General features: G+C 40.0%; 2 protein-coding genes across 2 annotated transcripts in view; one reads left to right on the forward strand and one right to left on the reverse strand.

Moving 5' to 3' along the window:
- Positions 1 to 223: 223 nt before the first annotated feature.
- On the reverse strand, positions 224 to 4066 carry dio1 (iodothyronine deiodinase 1). Its single transcript, XM_055048206.1, has 4 exons — positions 3659 to 4066; positions 3444 to 3587; positions 2394 to 2593; positions 224 to 1736 (listed from the first exon to the last, which is right to left on the reverse strand). The coding sequence occupies exons 1-4, from the start codon at positions 3993 to 3995 to the stop codon at positions 1671 to 1673; spliced, it is 747 nt and encodes a 248-aa protein (XP_054904181.1). The 5' UTR covers positions 3996 to 4066; the 3' UTR covers positions 224 to 1670.
- Positions 4067 to 4805: 739 nt separating this feature from the next.
- The window catches only part of LOC129376509 (zinc finger protein GLIS1), an 83772-nt gene continuing 62262 nt past the window's right edge, over positions 4806 to 26315 (forward strand). The window contains exons 1-2 of the mRNA XM_055056119.1: positions 4806 to 5080; positions 5253 to 5562. Coding sequence (XP_054912094.1) covers positions 5292 to 5562 — 271 coding nt within the window. The 5' untranslated portion in view covers positions 4806 to 5080; positions 5253 to 5291. The remainder of the gene's footprint in view (positions 5081 to 5252; positions 5563 to 26315) is intronic.

A 26315-nucleotide genomic window follows, 5' to 3' on the forward strand; every position in this document is an offset into this window, starting at 1 on the left:
GGGCTGAGCCGCTCTGGGCCTGCCTCCACAGGATGTGAGCTGGCTGGGCCAGAGCCAAACACACTCAGACCTACAAACTTAGAGCTACACAGTTTTGTGCTGTCAAAGCTGCAAGGACATGAAAATATGTATGTTTTTATCCATGTGGTAGACTTATAAACAAAATGTCGTCTTAATAATGTAGCGTTCTTGGCCTCACGGAATGAGCTGAGACACATAAAGCAACAATGTGACCTTTTATTTTGCTCAAACTATTGTATTTTGTAAAGAAACATGTGGAAATGAAGCAAAAATACATCGGCATTGTAATATTTTGATACTGGTAATAAAAGGTTTTTTTTCCTGTGCTTCTGATTCCAGGCGAAACAGATATGCACTTTGATATGCTATAAAAAGCAAACACTTGTTGCGTAACAGCAAAAGTGCTGAATGCAGGAATCAGCTGAGAACAGTCTGTTAAGCAATAACCAGCATAGCAGCCTGAATGTGGAGCTTCACAACTCAAACTTGCACATCTGCACAGAATCAGATTGCTGATGACAAACACTCTTTTGTATTGTTATTGCCTCCAGACAGTCAGCACCTGGAGAGCCTTTCTGTGAAGCAATAATAAGTCCTCTGTGAATTTTGCAGCAGTCTTTTTCTATTCCAGTAGGCTGGTGAGTCACTGTGACTCACCTGATACTAGGTCCATCCAGCTAGTTTCTTCGAGAGGGCAATATTGTGGGGAACTAACCCAATAATCGAGGCAAGTTTAAAGTATATACCTTTAGTTAGTTTCTATCAGGGTTAGTTTATTTCCAGGTTGATCGACAGTAATTTGCAAAAGTATGTATGGTCACTGAACTTTTCCATATTGTCAGGAATTAATGCAGTAGAACATTTTTCACCGGAGGACCTCTTGGGCAGGTTTTCCTCCAAAAAGAAGTTTTATCTTTATATATCAAGGGACTTCATGTTACAACAACGGTCAAAGAAATAAGAAGTAAGTCGTCGAAAGTCCAATTGAAGCATGCCGCAGTTTTAAGGCTTCGCTTGTTAAAAGTTTTGAAAACCATGTATACATCTCCTTTCCAGTCCAGTCATTTTTTGTTGGTTTATAACAAAGTCCTTACAAATGTATCATGATATGTTCATTGTCACTAGCGAGGCATGTTTGGATTTTCCCTGAGAAGCTCCGAAACCCGATTACAGCTAAGCGAAAGACACGAAATGAGTAGATAAATCTTTACTTACATCTTTGATTTTTATAGAATATACTGGCATGCTGGCACAGAAAATAAATTAGCAGTTTATGTTTTAAATTTAAGACACCAGCTCCCTCCTACCAACCTTTATAAACAAACTCCAAGCTGACCTTTTCCATGTTTCACCTCATCTGGTCACAGATCCCAGCGGTTTCATCTGCGGCCGTCACTAAGAAACACAGAGCTGAGGTTGAGCTAAGACCGTGTGTATGAAAGTGGCAGGGGAGCCAGGGGGTGGCAACGGAGCAAAGGAATTATAATAGCTGCCGTTATTCAGTGGTAAATGCCATCGAGGCACAAGTTCACGTAGCGATAACAGTATTTTGATTCAGGGCCAATAAAGAGTTTAAAAACACAGTCAGACAAGCAGATTCCAATCAGCTGCAGTCAAACAAGGCATTTCCAGCAACAGCGGCTTTCAACTTATTTCATCTTTTGCAGGACTGAACGCACTTCCAGAGGATCGTAGCCCCAGGGCCCCATTTTGCCCTGCAGAAAAAGAGAGAAAGCGTTACGGCTGCGTCACCGCTAAAACCTTTAACTTTCACCGAAGGCAGAAGCAGATCAACAAGTCGTCACGAAACGCGTCTTTGGCAAGAGATCGTTCCGGTTTGATGTTATCAACAATATTACTGCATACCAAGAATTCTTCTTGAGCGTCTGTTTTGTTTTCACTGGTCCTAATCACGCAATGCCGTGTGATCAGAGCGAGGACAGCCACACATCTACTTAACTCCAGCCTCGACAGTGGCATGACAAAAGGAGGAGCTGCACAGAATGTTCTTGTTTTGCAGGATATTTTGGATAAGCTCCAAATTTCCCCCTGAGTCTTTTCAACACAAGGAGGTTGATATTCAACTTTAGATTCCTGGAAAACCCTCTAGCACCTGTACCGACGTCTGCAACAACTACTTTAAACATTAGAAATCACACTTGTTTGTGTTTTTCTTGGTATTTCACTGCATCTTGGTGACAATTTGCTTGAAAAATGACCACCATCTTTATTCATGTTTATTTTGTACAACTTTCAGTCATAAATCGTGTGTGGTCATTGCACTTTATCTTTATTTACATGCGCCAGCGCCCTAGCTGTTTAAGTGTCACACATGTGAGCCATTTCTGGTGCAAGAGGTGCAAAGCTCCCACCTTATAAAGGACTTTTCCAGCCTGCAGCACGTACAGCCTCTCAGGTTGGGCAGCGTACTTGATGGCCGAGACGTTACTCATCTCATCCACCACCACGGGACACAGCGGGTCATTCTGAAGCAGGATCTGTGCTGCAGACAGCCTGTCCTCCAGGCTCCGGTGCTCACTGATGTCAAAGTTGTTGCCAAAGGACCACCCATCTGACACGCACACAGGTGATTTCATTTAAATCACAAAGAGTGCAGCAGGACATAAACGAGGATCATAAAGGCTTTTACAATATGTTCCAGGAGTTACAACCTTATTTTGTAACTACTTTAATGTTTCTGATGTTAGCCAGAATGTAAAATGGAGAAAGACCTAAACAAGCAGGGATCTGTCAATCAAAGTTGCATTTGCAACTGCATACTCCAGTTTTTCCTAAGTATCTAAAGCACAAAATTAGCACTTCATAAAGGTGAGGTCGAAGGCAAATAATACATACACATTTGATTTTTTAAATTTGCTTTCTTTGTATTGCCTTGTTCCTGAAAATGTGATGTATAAATAAAATGACCTTTACCTTGCAAATTAAAATCTAAAAGTCACGTTTGTGCCTTTGCATTCAGTCCTACCCAGTCAAAGCTTTCAGTGCAATTACAGCTCCAAGTCTTTAGGAGAATGTCTCCACCAGCTGTGCTCACACAGAACTCGAAACATTTGCCCGGTTTTGTAAGTGAAATGGCTTAATTCCATTCAGATGAGCAATTCTATTTTCACATAAGGCCAGGGTAGGTTGGATGACTGTTTTCCTCCAGTAAATATGAGAACAAACACTCGTGACTTATTTATTTTTCAACTTGGTGTATCAGAATTAAATGGAGTGCATAGAAAACCCATTTTTGATATTTTAATTGTAAATTCCTGCAACTCATGCACTGCTTTGCGTTGCGTTTACCACATAACATCACATTAAAGCGTGTGGCTGGGGCGTGAGAATGAATGAACTGCGCATGTGTACAAATTAATCACTGTACCCCAAAAACTCCGCTTTCTTTGGATTCCACGCACCTGTGGAATGGGCCTCAGCGACGTAGACCACGAGAAAGTCCGCCACGTCCCCGAAGTCCCTGACGAGCTGCTTGAACTCGTCCAGCTTGAACATAAACGGGGGTCAGGTGCAGCTCCCAAAACTCAACACCAGCGGCCTGTTGCCTGCGGATTGGGACGCAGCAAAAGTTACAGAGGCGGGGGGCGCGTGCGCGTCCGGGGGCCAAAATACGCACCTTTGAGGTACTTGCAGATGCTGGTCGTCTCCCCATCCATGCTGATCACAGGTGAGTCTGGAGCCTCTCCTCCTACGAAAGCCTCCTGTCCCAGTGAAAGCCACATCGTCTTCGAGGCGACCTTAACAAATGCAAGCGATCCGTAAGTCAGGCCCCAGTCCTCGTAGGTGAACTTGGGATTTTGGGTCATCGTGGCTTTTTCTCCCAGTTTCAGGATGAGCTTCCTGGCGAGGTTTGGCGAGAGAACTTTTAAAATGTTGAGGATGACGCTCAGAGCTATAATGTAGCAGAACATGCACGACGCTGTCAAATAGACGACCGACTTTTGCAGGAACATCGTCCCGTCCGTTGTCACCGCGGCTCTCGGCTCCCGTCCTGCACTAACAAACTCTGCCTGTTACCGCGCGCTTGCGTAACCGATGCCTTCACGGACCTCTCTGCATGCTCGTATTTTCGAGTAACACGGAGAAAACGCCGAACTGCCGGCGCCAAATCTAAGCCGGACAGAGAGCCCCTTGTAGGGCATGTACTTTAGTTTTTATAACGCAGGTTAAGCTGCTCTCAGAAAACGCATGATATCTCGCATGACTCACGTCGCAGGTGAGTTGTTAACCTCGGCTTTTTAGCGTTTGTTATTCCTCATAAACGCCACTAGATGGCGGCGCGGAGCCATATCTCCTCGCTGAAAAATGCAGACTCGAGGCATTCATCGATCTAAAGATGAGACATAATAAAATCCTTTCGATTGTCATTTTTCTGCAGTGAGTATGTTTAACGAATGTATTTCACAGGAAAGTAACCCAAATATATATATGTTTTTTTATTATTATAGGCCTATATAAGTTAATACAATCTTCTTTCCTTAGGATCTTTTTGAATTGAACCAAATTAAGTAAAAAAAAAAAAAAAAAAAGATATGTTAATTTTAAATAACTGCTTGGAAAATGTTTTTTTTTTCGGGGTTTTATTCTTCAAGCAGAAGATTTGGGCGGTAAGAAAAAAAAACATGGTTGAATTTTCCGCTGTCAAAAAACAAACAAACCAAAATAGAAAACAAACAAAAAAAAAAGGGTAAAAAATTCAACTTGAACTGAAAGAATAAAAAGAGACAATATCAGTAGTTTGACTGCCCACCAACAACGCAGCATGAAGTTATATGAAGAAACGAGTCTTATCATAATGAGTGCAGCTGCTACAGCTTCCTACCCAGATCTTATCCTCCCACTGAAACGCGCACCCAGTCCTTATTGGCGCTCCTGAATCCTGCAGACCAGCGCAGCGATCTGTCAATCTCACAGAGGGAGAGCGGCAGAATGGGGATGCTGAGCGACTGAAGACGATGCTATGGATCAGGCTTTCTCTCCTCTTCAGTTTAACATGACATTTAAACTTACCCTGACCCTTATTAAACGACTGAATAAGGTATATTGCCACATTTTTCTTATGTGTGTGTATGTGTGTGTGTGTGTCTTTTTTTTGTTGTTGTTGTTGTTTTTTTCCCCGATTCGGCTAAATCATTTTGACTGGCCGCGTTTGAGTTTTTGGAACGAGTTGCTGTGATTTATTTATTTTTTTTCTTGCCGCGTCCGTATAGGGAATGTGAAGAAGCGGCCAAGGGTTGCCCGACTGATCGATGCACCGCTCCTCAGCGCAGGTAGGGATGGTGAGTCGCTGTCAGACCCAAACCTTCCCGGACATCACCGGCTTGACGCTCTCGGTGTTCGGCGGCAAGGCGGAGGAGATGTGCGCGCGGAGAGGCTTCGGGTCGCAGATCTACAGGAGCCCCAGCGACTCTCACGGCATGAGCTCCGCTTGCCCGAAGCGGCTCGTCGCTCAGTCCGAGGAAAGGGCGCATCTGACGGCCAAAAGTGCGCGCCTGTGCCTCTCTCTGCCGCCGCTCCAAGGTAGGCGCGTTCAGCGCGAGCAAATGTTCCAGGGATGCTGACGTGGTTATTTTATGGGTTAGGGTGAGGGCGACTGAAATCAGTTCAGACGCGTTTACGTTGCAATTGTGTCATTTCAAATGAACCACATTTGATTGTTGGATTTGAACTTACTGAGACGTTCTTATTATCGTTGCTGCTAAATTGCCCCATAAAGCATCCTGTGATGCAGATGTGTGTGTTTTTTTTTTTTTTTTTTTTTTGCAGTTTCAGATTAGGCTTGATAATTAAACACAGAGCTCCCTGGGATTTATTTGCCTGTTCGTGAATATTAGCAGAATCAAAGCATCCTCCCTGTCACATCTAAAGCCACGTGGAGCTATAAGCCAGAGTGTGTTAACAAGGCACAACAGTGTTCAAGAAAGTAGTAGATTTTTTATATTTATACAAAGCTTTGCATCTTGGAGTTGTGATAGGTAGTATTCCTAAAATAAACTCATAAAAATATTTTAAAAACATTCGCCTCAGGAGATTAAAATCTTTTAAACAAGGATTGTGCAGATGAAATGAGCTCTTTCCACGACTGGAACCTTTAAGTCTCTGTGGAAGCCCAATTCTCCTCGGGTTGATGTGAGAGGATTGGGGATGGTGGTGGTAATTACACTCCCTAAATTATGATTACCCTGAACAGAGTTTTATATTAGCAGACCCTCCCTCCCCTCAGCAAGAAGAGGATCAACAGATTTGATTATTGTTTGTTCTCCTCCAAACACAAACCATATGTCTTCTGAATGCGCCTCGGCATTTATGAGTTCTCTCGAAGCGCAGTTGTGCCCTCAGCGTCCTGAAAAGCAGAATGAATTGCTTCATTGTCTTCTGAAAAAGGCCTTTGAACCAGCTTCTCGTAAATTGTGGGGATGTGTTTATGGATGATGCTGTGCGGATTAAAACTGAAGCAGATGAGTATATTTGTGCTGAGTCTGGGAAGTTTTAGTGTGATATTTAAAAAAAGAAAAGAAAAGAAATATCACCTTTCTCTTATTTTTGTTGTTGTTTGAGAATCATAAAATCTCTCATTATTTTATTGTTACATAAATTTAAACGTGACCTTTTTAACTTTGTTCTCTGCACCGTCAAGTCATTTTTTTTTTCTTCTTCTTTCGTCTGATTTTATAGTTTCTTTCGGTGAGCGCTGACTATGAAAATGATCTCAGTACTCATCAGTCTTTTGTATCACGCCCCATTTCAGACTGATCGTATTACATACTCCCATTTGGGGACTGCACAGATTTTAAGCATCATTCTCCATCATTACTTTTAGATTTATAAGGGGAAAAGCAAAGGAATCTCTGAGCAAATCCAGACTCATGTTTACTTTTATGAAGATAAGACAGTGGAGGGAGAACTTACCTCAGACTGGAGATTTCTGACCTCTCGATATGCATCCTGTGATTGTGAAAAGTAAACTGACTGATAAAAGTGATTCAGATGTGAGTGATGGTGTTTCATGTAGTCCTCAGAGATAAAGGCTGCAAGTCGGTCAGAAGTTTAGACAAATATTTTTTTTAATGACGCCAAACTTTTGTCTCCGCGTTTACAATGGCGTGTGAATGACTGTCAAAAACTGCTTCGTGGTTGGCTTTAATTTTCAGGTGTCTTGTGATGTGGCGTTCATCCGTTCAAGCGATTTAGGTATATATATATATATATATATATATATAAACAGCATGGGAATGTGTAGTGGTCATGTAGCTAAGGGAGATTTTGCTTTCCAAAGATGTAATCATGTTTTACTCCAAAAGCCGCAGAAAAGCCTGTCTACAGTATACAAAAGAAAACATGGAAACAACCTTCATATTTTTACTCCTGTGGTTAAAGAGACCAAAAATGGGAAGTATTTGCCAATAATTGTTACATTTGGAAGAAAAAGGTGAAGCTTGTAAACCAGCTCAACTGCAAAGTATGTCACTGACAACCTCATTATTGCGCGGAGGCTTTGCCGCGGCAGCGGCTGGTGTACTTCATCAAGCAGATGGCAACATGTGGACAAAACATTTGCAAATATTGAGGGGATCACAAAGTCCATGTTTTTGGACAAGACGTCACAAAGTCCTGATGTCGGCTCCTTAGAAAGTTCCTAAAAGCTGCGTGTGTGAGCACAGTTCCCTACGGTCCGACTCAGTTAAACCAGTTCTGTCAGGAGGAATGGGTCAAGAGTCCAGCAAACTATGGGGACATAAAAAGCTTTGGGAAGGAAGCCCAAAACGTTTGATGCAAGTCATGCAGTATTAAAAAGCAGAGCTACCAAATTCTGAGGAAATGAATAAACATCAGAACATCAAAGATAATTACAAATAATTTCAGTCGATTCTGGCATGTAGGCAATGGAAATTATTTAGGTAATCCTGATGTAAAACAGAAAACATGTTAGTGACATAAAGTAGTTATGTAGTTTGTATACCGTGTATGTAAAATATCTAGTTCCTACTGTACCTGCAATTGTTCTTTTGGTCGAGTTAGTGAGTGTTTGATATTCCACCTGAAACCTGAATATTAGGCTTGAATGAAACATGGATTCTGTTATTTGACAGTCTAATAAATTTTCTCCTGGCACCAAGCGACTGTGCAGAGTCTTGGTGCATTTTTGAGGAAAATGTTTGAGTTACACACTCCCTCCCTCTCCTTAGAGAGTTTAAAACTTAATCGCTATTGGCTCTTTTGTTGTTTATTTACATGCATCATTGTGTGATATATTTCTGGAGTCTTCATGCTACACCATTTAGTGGGAGAATCCAACTTCTAATTGGAGTTGTCCCAACTATCAGAAAGGACTTGTGCCTTCATAATACACTTGCACGTGTTTTTGTGGAGAAGTGGCATTGGCAAACATAGAAATAATTGCTCAAAACTGACATAGTTTCCAGCAGGGTTTGTCGATGTCAGGCTGCAGGGCGATAATCTGACTGTTATGAGAAACAACCGGCCATTACCGCTCCGCTTTGAGTCTTTGCACTGTCAAGTTTCTAATGACAGCTTTCCAGTAGCTTGCGAATAGCTTTTGGCTGCAAGTGTGCAACATCTTGGAAAGCCGAATGCCGTTAAACGCCTGTAATTGTGCCAGCTATTCTAATCAAACAGTGCAGTTTTTTTTCTAAGCAGAAAGAAAAAACATTTTTTTGTGTAGTGGAAATAAAAAAAGAAAACACTGCATACAGTAATTGTTATAGTTTTATTAGTCTCGACTTTTTCTAGAATTCAGACTTCATTGTGTTTAATACTAGCAAACAAAATCAGCAATATATGACAGCGTTGTCTAACTGAAGATTTATCCTAATGCCTTCTTCAGCTTTAAAACACTCCTGTGTGTAAATATTTAGATTCGTGTCTCATAAAAAGTTTATATACATGTATTTTCAGGAAATGTTTAGTTTATGAACTGGGTTTTATTTTCCATTTATTGCAATGGATTTGAGACTTCAAGTTGTTTTCAGCTATTCTCAGAAAAGGTTTAGTTATGTAAGATTTTGCTGAATGCATACATTTCGAGGAATCTGAAAATATGTTTAGTTCTGTGCAGCAAAAATAGTTCAGTTGCGGCGCAAAGAACTCTTGTTACATCTAAAATTGGTGGGTCGATCATTGTATTTCTCTCCAGCTTTTGTTTGAGCACAAGCTTGTGTGGAGTAGAAAAGTCAGCATAATACAGGCGAACTACTGAATCTGATATGTCTGCTCAGCAATTTAACTATGGCAGAAAAAACTGTGAAGTCTTTCTCAGAAATGTATAAGTCTTGGATTAAAAAAAAAAGAAGAAAAAGAAAACGTACGGAAAGTTAACCGTGCCAAAATAAACCATCAGACGTTTCCTAATAGCAGTGGAGCAGCTACAGCATAAAAATTATTACTTAGGTTTCATATGTTAAGAAAGCTCATATTTAAGTTACTTTAATGTAATTTATGCCATAAATACAATGCATTATGCTTTTGTTCAACTCATTGTTGAACTTTTCTTCAAATTTGCATTTTGTGTTTTCAGAGCATTGCTACATGTTGTCTTATCTGCCCTATAAATATCTTTATGTGGTTGACAAAGTGAATGTATCTCTCAGTAATCACAGCTGGTTATTTGGTGCCAAAAAGTGCATCATTATTACTGTTAAGGAAGATCAGTGACAAAGATTTGCACTTTCATTGTAGCTCTGGGTCATTTTAGGTTTGTGTCTGTTATGCTACCTTTGTCCTTCATCTTTTATCCCATGGCTCCTGAGTGTCCTGAACCCTCAGTTTTTCCTGTTTTGTAAGCTCAAACGCAGGTGCTATTATTAGCTGTTACAATATTATAAGGCAATCAAAGCTCGCCTACTGTAGTTTTTAGAATAGTCTTATTTTGATAATATTGATGGATGGTATTCCTTATTTTTTCCACAATATGAGTGAGTTTATAATGATCAGAAAAGTCCTTTTTTGTCTTTTCTTTGAGGAAAAGTAGGTCTTTGTCAAGCCCCTAACTGACAGTGTGGATCATCAGGTGGGTTACGGGAGGAAGGCATTATTCTATTCTCCACACATAGAAATCAGTGATTTAATAGGTATTGCATTTAAGTTAATGGAAAATGTGAACTGTGGAGTCGCTTAAACTCTATTGACTGAAATATAGTGTATAGGTTCAAGTTTACAGACTCAGGAACCGTCCAGAAACGTCCCTCCAGAAAGATCCATCCTGAAGAATTATTCTAGGATGAAGTTCTAATTATTGTAATCTGTGGAGGCTAAAGAGCAGGTGAAGAAAGTCAATCTGATTTCTGCAAAAAAAACAAAACAAACTCTAAACAGAAAACACTTTTGCTGAGAAGCTTTTTTTTTAACTATCTACTGCTATTACAAGACATTTAGCACCTACATGAAAGAGAATATTCAAACTAAAACTGACAGCTACAAATCAGTTCTTTATGGTTTATCCACCGAAGTCGTGTGAAAAATTTCGAACATGGTCGTGTCTGTTTTTCTCAAATTAGAACCATGATGGTAGCATTTTTTCCCCCAAGTTTTCTCTCCCGTCACTACATTCCCGAGAGCTGAAGAGCCTCGGCCCACGGCTTTGCGTGCTGCATGAGCTCAGCAGTGAATTATGGGCAAATGTGAGCCCCGCTGCTTGGGAAGGGCTCTTGCAGGGTGTAATGTTTGCAGCATGTTCCACTGATTCACAAAGCGCGTTGCCTGGTGATGACTCTGCAGCAGTATTCCTGTAAACTCATGTCAGCTTGAGTTACTATGGGGGAATGCTTGGTAATGGAATTAAAGTGATTCCTGAGTCACATTCGCCAAAGAGGGAGAGAAGGAGAACACCGATGGTCTGGCATCTGTTTTGGCTGACTCATCTCAATCAGACTCGGCCGGAGATGGACACGATGCGAATGGAAACATAAAATGTGTGTCAGAGGGAAGGGAAGAGTGTTGCCTCAACCAACAGTAGTTGGACAAAGAGGGAGAGATTTATGGGCGGTTATAGCAGTTTGTTTGCCTGCTCAAACCCTGAAATAGACTCAAAGCCGTGCACTTAGGTCAGTTCTCCCCATTCTTTTGTGACCAGTGTGGGATGAATATGGCATCTTACGCTAACCAAAGGCATTCTGGCTCTGATCCTGCCAATAAATCCAAATAGTCACACAGCAGAAATATGATTTGGTTTGAGTTAGTGTCGAAATACCTCTCAAATACCAACAGAAATGTGCTCTGGGCCTCAGCTTAATCTTAAAAAAAAAAAAAAAAAGTTACTAACTGCAGCGTTGGCTCAGATATGTCTTCATAAAAAAAGTATTTTTAGCTTGCCTTCAGAAGCGCTCGCAGAAGTTTCACAAACGTTTTGCTGAAAAGAGGAATTAGCTGCCAAGTTGTTTTTTTTTTTTTTTCTTTGAATCATTCTGCATTAATCACGGGAATGTTAACTCTTTGTTCAGAAATGGAAAGAGACTTCTCTGATTCTGACAAACATGCCTCAAAGCTGACCACACGTCTATAGACTGTGCATTACTCATGCATTTTCAGACAGCAGCGACTCCTCTCGCAGACCTCTCTCTGTGTGACTTAGCACATGGGTGGGTTTTTGATTTACATCTCGGCGGTGCCACTTGCTGTTCTTGGCCTGACGCTGCTGTGTTTCATCAAAGAAAAATCCGCTACGCTCTGACTGCAGCAGTTAGGACGGCCGTCCGTCGAGGTGCTGACTCTGCCGGAGGAGTTGCTGGGAGGGGGCTGAAAGCTGGAGGCCGTGAGAGCTTTCGAAACTATTCATACTCTTTAAGATCTTTCCCATTTGGTCATGCCAGAAGCTTCAGTGTATTTTTCGGGTGTTTAATGTGAAAGAAGATGTGGACGTAGAAGATTACAGTAAATGAAATCCAGCAACTGTGAGTTGCCGGCCCCTTGTGTCACAGAATTATAAAACAACCATTTACTTCAACTGGAACTGAACCTTTTCTAGCAGCTTTGTAGACTTAGAGATTTAACTTTTCACAAGTTCTTCCTTGCAACTTAGCTTGAGCTTATGGACGAGCTTCTGTGAACATCAGTTTTCAAGTGTTGCCACTGATTCTCGATTGGTTTGAGGTCCGGACTTTGGGCCTTTCTGAAACATTGACATGCTTTAACCTGCACCACTCTGTTGTAGCTGTGGTCGTTGTGCCGATTAGATGAACCTCTGGCCTAGTCTAAAGTTTTATGCAGTTTTCCCTATTGGAGATCATGATGCCGTCTGGTAAGTGCATCACAATGGATTTGGATCCCAATGGATTTGGATTTTCTTGTCACTTATCCATAAAGACCACATTTGGAATACACAACCAATAGCTGTCCTGTTGACATATTCTCCCATCTGAGCTGTGGATCTCAGAAAATCCTCTAAAGTTGCCTTGGCTGCTATTCTGATTCTTTTTGCCAGTTTAGATGGGATATTGGAATGTCGCAACAAATGGGGGATGAACACAAATCAACATCTCAATTTTCAGATTTGAATTTGTGAAACATTTTTGGAAACCATAATCCTTCTTCCACTTCACAATATGCTCCACTTCATGTCATTCATTACATAAAATCACAGTAAGTTGTGTTGAAGTTTCTGGTTGTTATGTGATCGAATGTTAAAAGGTTCAAGATGTATGAAGAGTTTTGCAAAAGGCATTATGGAAACTGGAACTGAAACATGGTGGGAAACTTTACTCACCTCCTCTACGAAAGGTGGAAAATACAGAAATTATTTGATGCTGAAGCCTGAGCGCTGCTGAGATCGGCATCATATTTACGAGCTTATACGATCAACAATCACAACAGATAAAAATGCTGTAAACACACCATCATTCAAGTCTGCTTCATTTTGAAACCCTCCAAATGCGGAGGCTGGACTTGTTTAAATTCCTCTTTTCTTTATGAGGCCAGTCATGTTGGAAAGCAATCAGCCAGCCAATCAAATATTGGCTTCGACTGAGATGCCAAAAACAAACAGGCAAACATGATGAAGCTGAGGTTCTTTTAATGCCTTCATTAGTGCAGAGGAGAGAGCAGCCAGAAAAGCTGGAGTTTTTATCCTCTTTTACTCTGTCTCAGTCTCTGCCAGGAAGCTGCCACGGGGCAGTGCCCAGCCAGCTCACTGCTTCATTGGCTGGTGCAGCCCAGGAGGACTATGAAAGACATTATAAAGTCTAACAGTGCAGTTTATATACTTTATTAGAGCTCGTTACTACAGAGTTCTGCTAGAACGAGTTATTTTGTCGTCACATGCACCGTTGTAACTTCCTGCTGTGATGAAAAAAAAAACACTTTTTGCTCTCAGCTTACCTGTGAATCGCGAATCTCCAGTTTGCCGTCTTTCACTTCTTTACTGTATTGATTTTGACTAAAATAATTACATGTGCATTAAGACTTGGTAGAGATTTGTTTTTGTTCATTACGGACCTCAGCGGTGAGCCAAGTTGCATCAGTCTATATTTGTTGACTTCCCATTTTAAGGAGAGACTGTTAGAGCAAACCTGATGTTGTCGATGGTGTTGATCACGTGGATTGGTCTTTAGTTAAAGAATTCATATCTTTAAACCTGGACAGGTTTTGCACCATTAAAGGAGATTGAAGACGGCTATAGCTTTTATTACAACTTAGAGGCTCAGCACCAGCTTTATGATTCGTGTTGCTTATAGAGGTTTTCACGTTATTTAAAGTAACAACTTTTCGTTGAAGTCACATCAAAACAAGAAGAAAGTTTGTTGCTGAGGACCCTGCAGTTCTTTTTTTTTAACCATTGTGAGGAAATATATTCTGGATGCAAGGTAATAGATTTTACTTACATTGAGTTTGATGAAAATGTGTTAAATGTTGTTTTTTCCCCTGATAATGTGTTCATCTGTACATCATAACCAGAAAAAAATCAAAATAAAGTCTAACAGTACAGTTTATATATTTGTTTGTCGTTGCATAACTTCACACTGAAATATTCTTTAGATAAATAATGGTTCATTTTATGTACTTTTTGGGAAAAGATTTTATTTAATTTTTTTACAGTTCTTTGCTTTTTAAAATGTAATTTCCTTCTTGTTCTGGTAAGAATAAGACGTGACTCAAAGCCATCATCCTCGACACAGCTTCTATTTTTACCACCAAATTGGACAGGGACCCTTTTTTGTTTATATTTATCTTGCCGCTATGAGCAGTGAACAGGATGCCAGGTAAACAAGAAATATGTTGAACTGAAGCAAAGAGTTGCATCTGGACATCAACAAGCCTCCAGATGCAATGATTTGAAGTTTTCCATGTGTCAACTGGACTTTAACTGGAATCAGACTTTTGTCAGACGAGATTAAGATGATACTCTTGACTACATAGGTGTGTTTGCTATGATGAAAAGGGTGAATAAGAGGAAAATCATGTAATTTCACATAGTGGAGGCTCTGTGATGCTGTGGGCCTGTTTATCTGAGTGTAAAATATTAAGAACTCTTTGAAGTATCACATTTTCAAAATGTGTCGAACCATGCCAAAAAACTGACTGTTGGTCTGTGTTCAGCTGGAAAATGTTTCTAAACATTAGGGAAAATCACGACAGAAAAAGTTAGTCAGACAGAAAATCTTCCTTCCCTCCTAAGCCGTCTGAGACCCCAGACTTGACGGGTGAGCTGAAGAGAGGAGAGCTCACTAAAGGACAAACTACGAGAATGGTGAAAGATCACTCTCTCAGTATGATCCATGTAGAAGACTTTGCCATTGGTGAATTTGTCAAAAACGCATATCCAGAATTGACAAAAGATGACTTGTGTTATGCCGAAACGTCTTGCTTTTGTTTTTGTCTTTTCAGGACAAGTTGAATATGTTTTTTTTTTAATTTATTTAGTTTGCATTGTTTTCTTGTCAAAGTCACTCTGAAAAGTCTTTGAAGGATGTTCTGCTGTTTGAAGTGTAATTACTGAGGGTAAATGCAGGACTCCTTCTCTCCATTAGTAACTGGCCTCATGTGGGTTGCTCAGAAACTGTGTTAAATGGGACCATGTTGCACTGAGTAATAACCTCAGTATGTAGGTTTTATTAACATGCTTAACATTCCCCAGAAGACCAAGAAGTCAGCTCCTACAATACACCTCTTTAATATAAACATCATGTCGCGCACTTACCACACTTACCAGCCTCGCTGTGGGTTGTTTGAAAGGGGAGCTGATTAGTGTGTTTAGTTTGGAGTGTTTTTCAGTCCGGGTGTTTGGGGCCAACACCGGCTTTTTGAACTCTGAGAATGAAAATTAATGAAGCCACTCCGTCGTTGGCTAATTGCAGTGTTGATGCTAAATAATAATTTTGTGTTCGACTTGCGTTTCGAAGGTCAAAGTCTGTTGCAACTCTCATCATCCACTTGTCTCATGCTTTAAAAGAAAAAAAAAGAAAACGAACCACACAAATACAAAATCTCAGCATTGATATACAATACAGAGCAGCTGATGTTTTTAAATGAAAGAGTTAGTCATTTGTAAAATATGTTTGAGTATAATTATATTAATAAAGTTTAAAAATAAAATCAGTGAACAGGTTTGGTATATTGGCAAATATTTTAAGATTAAAAGAAATTCGAGTTGCATTGATCAGTATTTATCTGATCGATATTGATTATCGGTTGGTTTAGACATCTTATCTGGCTATTTCCAATTTGCAATGAGTACCAGAGTAATAAATGTGCTGCAGGTTTTTTGACAGAGGCTGTAGTTTTGAACCCAATAGAAATTTAAGGAACTACAAGATTCTCCCACGAAAGTGACCAGAATCATTATCAGATTTTTTCATTATTCTTAAATAAATTATTATGTATTGTATTTATTGATTGAAAATGGTTGGACTTAATATTTAAGTTGTTGACCAGAGCTGATCAATGGAGAATTTGCCGAGATTTAGTTGATTGTTTCTTGCATCAACATTAACATAAAATGCTTTGAAAAAGCAACAGGTGTGTCACCTCATACCTGTTGCAGGTGGCATGATAAATATACCGTCTCACCTCACTATGGGGTTAAAAATTTATGTGAAAACCATAACCCCATCACAAAGTGCTTCATTCACCTTGAAACTGATATACTGAGGTTTCCTGGATTCAGCAGGCAGCTTCAATTCCCTCCAAAATATCCTTTTTCATAGCAGGAAATGTCTCCTATATATATATCACTTGGAGTTTTTTGATAAGATCTTTTTTTTTTTTTAAATAAGAGTGTCTTGGCTTCTTTCCCAAAGTGTCCTCACTAAAGCTCAGTCACAGATTTACAGAGTGCAGACAGAGAAAACGAGAGCACGCTGTCTTCAGTCTGTTGTGTTGATCTAACTTTTGCCCTTAAAAAGTCCTATTGCAGCACAAGTTGGCTAATACCTATAAAAAGACTAATCAGGCTCCCTCAGCTTGCGGTGACGGTGATCTAATATGAATCTGAAAGTTGAAATGAATTAGGCGGCGTCGGAGCCCTGACAGCCAGGTGCTGAACACTTGGCCTGGTGCGTTAGAGCCTCCGCCAGTTGGAAAAGGCTCTGCAGGATTTATCTGCACCCTTTTCCCTTGACAAATTATTTTATTGTTCCTACACAGTTGGTTTTGATTCAGCCTTTGGCTAATGATAGGCTGAGAGCATGTGTTCTGTTGTTGTTCCCCTATTAAACCCAGTCAGACTGGAAGTGTTCACACGTGATAGCATGCTGTCATGCAATGGAAGTCAGCTAAAATGCAACATTCAAGCTGCTTTATATGTGCCACAGTGGCATGATCTCAATGTGCTTAACAGCTTCTGTAAATTCTCCTCTTATTGAACTCCAAACCACGCTTCTGAAATCTTTAATCACATTCCTGATTGCGTCTCTCGTGTGTCAAGACAAGCGAAAGGGGCTGCTTCAGAGCTGCAGATGGAGGAGATGGGCTCAACGATTGAACTGCGTCCGAGTGCTGCACTCTAGCTGACCCGAGCGCTCTGCATCAGGACTGGGCCGCTAATCTTTTACAAATGTTGGAGTCTCCGTGACGGGGCTCTTGCTGAGACAGATTTAGTCAAAACAGCGGCGCTGCTCCTGAACGCAGCCTCGGCCTCCGGCCTAATTCAGACGCCTGATTAACTAACAGATACCTGCTGCTTGTTCTTTAGCATTACACAGCCCACTGCGCTCTGCTGTGCTACATGGACTTTGACAGCGTTTTTCACTCTGTGGAAGAGTGCTCAACCTGCCGCTTTGCAAGCTTTTCAGAACTGATCGGTAAAATGACACAGGATCTGTCATTTGAAAAAGAATAAGCACCGAGACACTAAACTGAATGTTAAAAGTATCGTAATTTGTTTTCCTCTCAAAGCATTTTTTTCAATTGTGATTTATTACAGTGTGAAAAGAAATCCTGCATTTCACCAAAAAAACAATTCACTCTGACAATCATAGACCAAAAAGGCAGGGTTTTTACCTTCTGGCTTGAATTGTGAATGAAATGATAGGAGGTTGCATCATCTCTGTGTTTCATGCCAGCTAAGAGATGAAAGCACCAAACGTTTTTCTCTACCAATTGTTCAAGGTATGATGAATGACGGGCTATGATATGTCTTTAGTGTAACAGCAATCAGATAGCTGATTTTCCATTGATTAGCAGGTCAACTATTAAAAGGAAGTTTTCTCTTTATTTAAACCAATAACTTCTATCCTTTAGAGTTTTTAAAACATTGAGCAGCAGGATATGTAACCATTGAGTTCGATTTCAAATATCAGATAAAAGTTAGGCTTTTTAAAAATAAGCATAGTTAACTTTTGGTATCGTTTGGTATTGTTGCACATAAAACTATTACGTCTGTCAAAGAATATACCTTTTCTTAGAATAAAGAGAATACTTATAACAACATAAAATGTGAAATGGTAGGTCAGATTTGAAAGAAAACCAAAAATTAGAATAAAACTGAGTGATGCCTATCCAACTATATTACCATACTTTCTTTCATGTTTGAAGGATCATTGAATCTCAGCCAGTCTGGGTTTTCTAAACACTTGTTCTCAAAAAAAGCTGCTTCTTTCCACACAGCTGCTCCGCAGAGCTGCTGTCTCCAGGTGAGCTGCCGGCACACAGGTACCCTCCGTCACGCCTTCCCCACTTGGCTCCTCTAGACTAGCAACAGCAGCAATTAGCAAACACCTGGTGGAAATATCAGTCTGCTGAGCTCATCATATAAACTACCTCTCCTAACAATGACATAATGGCGTAGCATTGTTGCGATGATGTGAAGAAGAGTGTTGGGAAGAGTTGGAGCTTCTTAAAGAGACAGATGCCCAATTTTAAGGTGTTAAACTGTTAACTGAAATCTATTTTAGGTTCTGTTTGATATATATGTCATTTTTATAACAACTGAGAATAACATAGTTAGTTGACTATAAAATGGCACTATATGCCTGGGAAATACACAATACTCGCCCTTTAAAAAAGTGCTGTGCCTGCTGGCCAGGCTTCATACAGATTGGTTGAAGCCGAAGGTATTCAATCGATATGACTCATTGATAATTTGACCTTTACTGTATTTCATTGCTGTTCCAGTTAATCATGAAGAAGTTGTTCTTCAGCTCAATGATCTTTTCTCTGAATTAAACGAGTCGTGCTTCAGCGACTCTCTTTCATCGACATTGTCTGGAGAGCAGGAGGGTCAGGTGACTCAGACAGGGAGCTGCAGCATTCACCGCTGTCTTTTTATTACTGTATAGGTTTAAACATACTTTTGGGAAATACACATTTGTTAGATGAACAACCTTGTTAGATAACTTCAAATTACATTAGAACTTGCCTTAGCATAACAATTGTCATTGTCAAATGACTCTTAACCTATTCCAACAACAACAACAACAAAACGAGTCCGAGTTGTAACCCTGAACAAAAAAGCTGCTTTCATTTCAACTGAAAAGCAGTTCAGCGTAGTCCCTAAAACCGCATTTTAACAGGAGTCAACAGGCCTTGTTAGCCATGGCCTTGATAACTTTAACAGTAAATGTAATTGCATAGTTTACCACAGCGTCCACTTTTACAGCTCCAGTCCTGTCATATGACACGAAATTATGGCCAGTCGAGGCAGCTGTAAAGATGCCAGTCTTCTACAAGCCTCAAGTGCTTTGAGCCGTGAAGGAGTCCAGCGAGAGAGGCAAAGCTTCAATATATGTACACTGCAGCTTGCCAAAATACACTCATTTAACAGCACAAAAAGACTTGCACAGAGAGCCCACATGTTTATGTTAGGGATGATGTAAAATGGCTAGAATTCATACTTCGCATCACTTTTTTTTTTCTTTCAAGATGGCTTCTCTCAGCTTTTACAAGCAGGGAAACAAACATTTGCATTTCAAAGTTCTTCAAATAAAAATAAATGAAAAGCAAACTCTTTTATGGGTTTGGAGACAGTATTGGAAAACAGGTCAGGGGCAAAATGAAGACTTTTACGGTTCATAAAAGAGCTTCACAATGAGTGCCAGCTTATGTAAAAGGCTTTGACACATGGTGCAGGCCAGAGCCCTTCGAGATTCCCCCCATTCTCAGGTCCTCTGACCAAAAGCAACCAAACAACAACACATGATACAAGCCGAGGTCCAAATGCAGAAGGATTTCTTTAAGTCCACTTACATACCACAGACCAAATCCAAAGAACAACAAACCAAGCTTCTTTACTTTTCGATTTGGATTTATCCCACAAGTTGATATTTTTACCTGAATGTTTTCATGTTTTAACCACATTAAAACTGAAACCTTCATTGCATTGAAATATATACTAACACATCAACACAAAGTAGTTTATTTCATAAAGTGAAAATAATGACACATGGTTTTCAATATAAACATAGTTTGTCATTTGAAGGAAGAACTCCACACTAAGTGGATTTCATCCAGGATTGCCCAATATTTAGCACCATCTTCCTTCCCAAGAGCCCTGATCAGTTTCCCTGCCTTTGCTGAAGAGAAGCAACTCCACAGAATGATACTGCCACCGCCATGTTTCACGTGGAATGATGTATTCAGGATTATTTGTAGGGGTTATAGGCAGTTCAGGCACTTTTCCAGAGCTTTCTTTTAACAATGATTCTCTTCTTGCTGCACTTCAAAAAGGCACAAAAAGTGCAAAACCAACAGTTGTCCTGTTGACAGATTCTCTAAAGTGAGCCGTGGTTCTCTGGTGCTCATCTGGAGTTACTGTGGGCCTCTTGGCTTGTTCTCTGATTAATGCTCTCCTCATCCAACCTCAGTTTAGTGGGATGGCCATGTCTCTGTAGGTTTGCAGCAGTGTCACACTTTCTTATTTTTATTTTCAGATGATTTATTGACCAATGTTCTGGGAGATGTGCAGAACTTGGTGTATTTTATATAACCTAACACTGCTTTAAACTTTTCTTCAGCTTTGTTGTGATCTGTCTTCTTGATGCTGTTTATCCACTAATAAACCTATGAGGCTTTCACAGAACAGTTGAATTCATTCGAAGATTATCCTTTGGTCAAGTCCAGGCATCAAAAAAACTTTGAGTTTCAAATACATTCAGAGTAAAACAGTATAATTTAGTGCTCTTCTTTGGCCAATTAGAACATACTTTCTTCCACAAATATGCTCACAAATTTATGTCCAGAATGACAAGATTCTATTCATTTTGGCCAGAGGATCAGCCTAAATCTACAGGAAAGACCGTCTTTACAAGCATCCTAGAAATAGCCTCTAAGCTGAAGTCCCAGTATGGAGTCTCTCTCCGAATAAATCCAGGTTTGCTCAGTGAGGGTAAGATCAGCGATCCGAGCAGGCCATGCGATCCAAAGCAGGACTCGCTGTTCTTCTTTATAAAGTTAGTCTTTATGACTTTGGCTGTACTTTTAAGTTCAACATTGTTCCGTGAATTTGGGAACAATCAAATATTTCCCTGGTGATGATAACCTCTGGTCAAGAACTACAAATACAAACTAACATTTTTTTTGCTTTGCTCAGTTTTCTTTGTCAGAATGTTGCATTTAGGAATCAAATGGACCTGAAATCAAACCTTTATCTAAACTCACTTCAACAGAAATTGCTCTGCGCAGTCTTATCCTGACCGTTCTTGTATAAAACTTTGACTTATTTAAATAATGTTAATACGATTTAGACGCGAGGCTTGTGGCGATGCAGATTCAGTGATGCACATGAACTAAAAAAGAAAAAATTGAGCTTCCAGATCATTTAAGGGCATTTATGACACAAAGGATGACTCTCTGTGGCTGCTTCAAGGCAGAGACCCATTCTGAGCAGAAATCCCAACAAAAGGATTCTTATTACAGCCGTTAAATAGGAGAAGAGAAAACAGTTGAGGGTTTGAGTGCCTGGGCATCTAAAATGCTTACGCTCTCAGAATATATTTGCTCATAAACTCTTTGATGGTGGCCCTGTCCGTTCCAACACACAGGGCTCCTGTCTGTGTAAATAGCTGTCTATTGACCTCCCACCACACGTGATTTAATATGTTTCCATAGGTGTCATTTGGTACCGGTTTGGGTTTTTTATGGGTCCTGCTGTGCCTCAGTCCCTGCGACTGCGAGGGCTCAGTTGTCTGGCCGTCACTTCTTAAGCGGTGACCAACAGAGAGCTCTTCCTGAGGTTGTGGATTTACTATGAAGTGAGCTGCAGCCCTGTCACTCCGCTCACAGCAGCATTATGGACCTCTGTTTGATGTTTTTGGTCTCATATAATCTCTGGTGGACTGTCCATCTCCAGTTACTCCGAGGGCACGGTTGTGTTTCTGTGTGTTCTCAGATTTGTGTGTGTTTGTGTGGTTTTGGGGGGGTGATCCTCACTACCCGAGCCATTGGTGAATGAGGACTCCCCACACTATAAAAGAATAGTACTGCTGACTTCCTTTGGTATGTGTGGTTTGAAACTCAACACAGGTTTGCTCAGTGGAAAACCTGGGGGCCCTTTCCTATTTGTTCTGTATATTTATGAAAATCACAGTTTTTTGGTTGGACTTTGAGTCAAGAAAAGACAAAGTATTGTCATTTTAAAAATGTTTTTTTTTGTTCTTTTGCGGCAAAGTGCTGCATATTTGCACATTTTATTGGCGTTAACCTGACCCGCTTTGTTGTTATAGTCAAAGCAAAGCTTTAGTCTAAGCAAAATAATTGTAATGTAAATTGTTTTGATTTTTCACCCTAATTTACAGTTGACCATCTTTAACTTTCTATATAAATTTAATTTAGTTCAAATAATAATAATAATCAATTTTATTTATAAATCCCTGATAGCCTTTTATATCTCCAAATGAAACACTGATGATGGGAAGCTACTAGATTGTAGCTGCGGCTGCCCTGGAGCAGCCTGGCAGAAATGAGGTGGCAATTCTGCGCCATCGGCTGATTTTACAGATAATCTGTGGGGAACCCCAAGGCCGTGTTTTTGCACCATGTTTTTCTTTTTAAATACAGTTTTATATTCTATCACTTGAAGCATGAAGCACTCAATAGGTTTCAGTTGGTAACAAAACGAAGAGCTCTCGTCACTTCAGTTTTGATAGTGGTTACCTGGTAATCTTAAAATTCATTTAGCAAAAATGAAATTGAATGTAGATATTTTTGAAGTATGTTTATATAAAACTGGAATTATTGAAACACCTTGAAAAGCAGTTTTAAGAGATCGTCAGCGATGAAGTCAGGGTCTTTGGGTATTTCACGTCTTAAAACATCAGAGTGCCTCGCCAGGGCAACCCAACCGAGGGTACACAGCCGCCGGCTTGTGTCCAAGTGCTAATTGTGCAAATCCAAACATCTTCCCTCTTGATCCACAGTCACCTCCGGGGTTTTTTTTTTTAGCAGCCTCAGTAATATTTCTAGTGGGTCTTTTTTTTCTCACACCCTTCAGATGCCAAGGAGTGTAAATACACGGTGCACAGATTGCCCTGAAAACCCCTGCAGCCCACCTCAGGTGGCTCGCAGCGGGCCCCCAAGCCGCTCTCTCTGCATGCATCCGCCAGCTCCAGGCATTTGGCCTTATTTTGTTTGTGGGCCTCTGCCATTTAATCTTGGAAATTAATTTTATCCTTCTGTTTAGGATAAAAATAAAAAAGGCTTTAAAACTTTATGGAGAAGCCATGTGGAGACGCTAGAGTAATTTTCCTGCAATAACAACGTTCTAAGCTCTGGAAGAAATTTTACCATTGAGTGAAAATCTCTGACCAGAGATTGGTAACAAATATGGATTCTTTCATTTGTGTAAGAGACAAAGCTACAAATTTAGAAGCCAGTGACAGATAATACCTTAATAAATCCTAAAAATATCTCTAATTGTTTAAAGACTTCATTTTCCTCAGAGAGCTCACTTTTCAGTCTAAATTTAAACCCCAGCCGTCTCGACTGATATTTATTATGGATACTGCGGAGAGGCACTAACTCCAGCTTCAAACAGAAACTTCAAAAGGCAAAGCAATTACTATGCATACTCCGAACATATCCTTTTCACAAAGCCCTATTTCATTATTCCTTCTGCTCTAGAACAACAAGTTTGAAAGAAGTAGGAAGTGAAACTGGAGTCTTCTTCTGGTTCTCCAAACATCTGGTTTGGCCCTCGTTTTGAACAACGAGCATTCCCTCTGAGTGTAACAGGAGGATGTGCTTGCTGTGTGTAGGTAACGGAATAATCATTTTCAAATGTTTCCCCATCCAAATGTGATCTAATTACAAACACTTAAATTCAGCCTCTCAGTCGGACCACCGACCTTCAAGGGAGTTTTTACTCCAGACGTTTTTCTAACTACTCATTTGATTCTCCCCCACTGCAGCCTCTAAGCCATTAAAATATATACAGTAACCGCTGCAAAGCGATCTCTTGTTTTACAGAAGTCACATAAATTCCCCCTCTTGTCAAGCTATAATAGATGGCAGTAGGTGGTGCTGGGCGAGAAGAAGAGAGAGTGTCTGTCAGATGCGCCTTGATGTGTCTGCTCCATGGAGATACTCTTGTGTTGTGCGGTTGCATTTGGCCAGTGTCATTTCCGAGGAATTTCCTGCCATCTGTGTTCAGTCGAATTCCCTTACAGATCTGGGTCTGATTGTAAATATTGGTTTCTGGCTGAAGAGATCTGTGAGTTTTGCACCACCAGCCCTCTGGACCGCAATGAGATGCTGCTGACAGGAGATGGGTAAACTGAATAGGCTGTGTTGCTTTAAAACTTGGAAAAACAAAATACTCACTGAGTAAATTGGTTGTGAAGGCCTTAACTGTGTTAAGTATTCTTAGCACTGGATTATCGATATCAGAGCAATAATGAGCACTGTTGTTTACAGAGAATATCAACCACAAATATCAATATTGGAGAGGAAATATGTGCAGTGATTTGCACCATTGATTGATGACTCATCTCCAAATTTATAGTAAATCTTCTTAAGTTCTATTACGGTTTGGTTTTTGCTGTGTCACTCTTGCCACTCCTTCATCTTTATTCTTATTAGTCGATAAAGGATAATGAACTGAGGAACATTAGCATTTTAGTGTTAGCGTCATGCTTGTTCCATTCTAATGTGATATTTGTATAAAACAGCAAACATAAAAAGAGTAATTAAAACTTTTCAATTCATTTTATCAATTGTTCATAACATTTCAGGAAGATTTTAAAATAAGTTATGTGTAAGATTACTCCTTCAAATTGACAAAACCAAAAAATATTATTTCCAGAATTGCTTCTTATGCATTTCTGGAAAATAAAATAACACTTTTCGCATCACTAGATTCTCTTTTTCCTCTGGTTCAATGCAGAGCGTATTTATGTTTACTTTAGAGAAACTTCACTATGTTCAGATTCTGACTGGGTCCGACCTGGAGTGTTAGTGGAGCCATCTTTGTTAGAGTCTGTGCTTCTGTGACGTAGTTCTTTTGCCCAGTTGTGATCCAGAGCACTCTGGCAGTACGTTAGGTTTAGAACTGCTCCACATTTTTCTTCATCAGTCTCTTTTCAGTGCCAATGAGTCTCTGAGCTGCAGAAAACTCCAGTGTCCTGCATACAAGGACTATTGTCAGAAGTCAGTGGGTAGGATGAAAAAAAGAAAAGAAAATATGCCAACTTCTCAAAAACATTCAATCACTTCAGAATGTAAGAATAATGACAAAAACACTTATTTTTCTGAGTCTCTGTTTTTCTGTCGGGATGACCATAAATAATGTTTACCAGTATTATTTCAGAGGACCTGGCCGCTTTTTGGATGTAGCTCAAGCAGCCGCAAATGCTTCCATTTGAGGAAAAGAGGTTTTTGTACTAAAGCCATGGGTTTATTTTTACAGCAGATTTATATACACTTGCTATTCTCATGAGACAAGTCAAGTAAACTTTAGCACATATACACACTAACTGATAGTGTCTAAATGCGATGCTTAAATACATACACAGGACTTTTCCTTTTTTAAAATATATTTTTTACTGTAGTTCGTAGAATTTAATAGGTTGTTGTTAAAGAAATTTCTATTTTGACCAAGTCAGTTCCAAAACTCCAGACTCTCACACATCACATGCTCCATACGGAACCGTCTTGTGCGATTTTGAAGCCTCTCCTGATCCTATGCCAATGTCTCCGCTCTCTCTACTTGACCTAGGAACTGACCTAGGAACTGTGTTTCGGCTTTACAAACACGTCTGTCACCAAACTGGACATTTCTGTCACTCCTGCTTCCTGTTGTTTTTAGTCTGGGGATCCTTCAGGTCCTTCAGGTCCACCAAGTCCGGCCGATGCTTCGTGCAGAGCTTGGCATTTGCAGGCATGTGGCTTCTCTGTTAAATTAGAGGATGTGGTTTGTGCCACTTGTAAAACTTTGATTGTCTGCGATAAATCCTGGCCATGTACAAATTTGTGGGCACAATGTATTTGTTGCAGAGATTCTCTGCACAGAGTTGTTTCAGTTTGAGGGTTCAGAGCAGTTTGTTGACAGTGCTATTATGATCTGAAGGTGTTTTAACATGAAAAGGTTTTTTGTTTTTCATTTAGAAAAATTAAAATGTAACTTTTTTTGTTTCAATGTATTAATCACTATTGCCTCTTCTTTATGACCTCTCTATTTTGTGTTTCTCACAACTTCAACTGGAAAATAAATAAGGAAAATTATCTAACACCGAGAATAATCTAGAGTGGCTCTCTGAAGTGTCTCGACTCTGTTAAAACTCCCAAGTTCTTTGGGAGTTTGTAGAGAATGGGGTAACACTCTTTGATGCAGGAGTCCTGGGCTCGATTCCCAGCATGGCAAATTTACTGCTTGTTTTTCCTCTCAATTATATGCC

This window comes from Poeciliopsis prolifica, unplaced genomic scaffold, assembly GCF_027474105.1.
Source record: "Poeciliopsis prolifica strain line A6 unplaced genomic scaffold, Auburn_PproV2 SCAFFOLD002, whole genome shotgun sequence".
In the NCBI taxonomy this organism is placed as follows: Eukaryota; Metazoa; Chordata; class Actinopteri; order Cyprinodontiformes; family Poeciliidae; genus Poeciliopsis; species Poeciliopsis prolifica.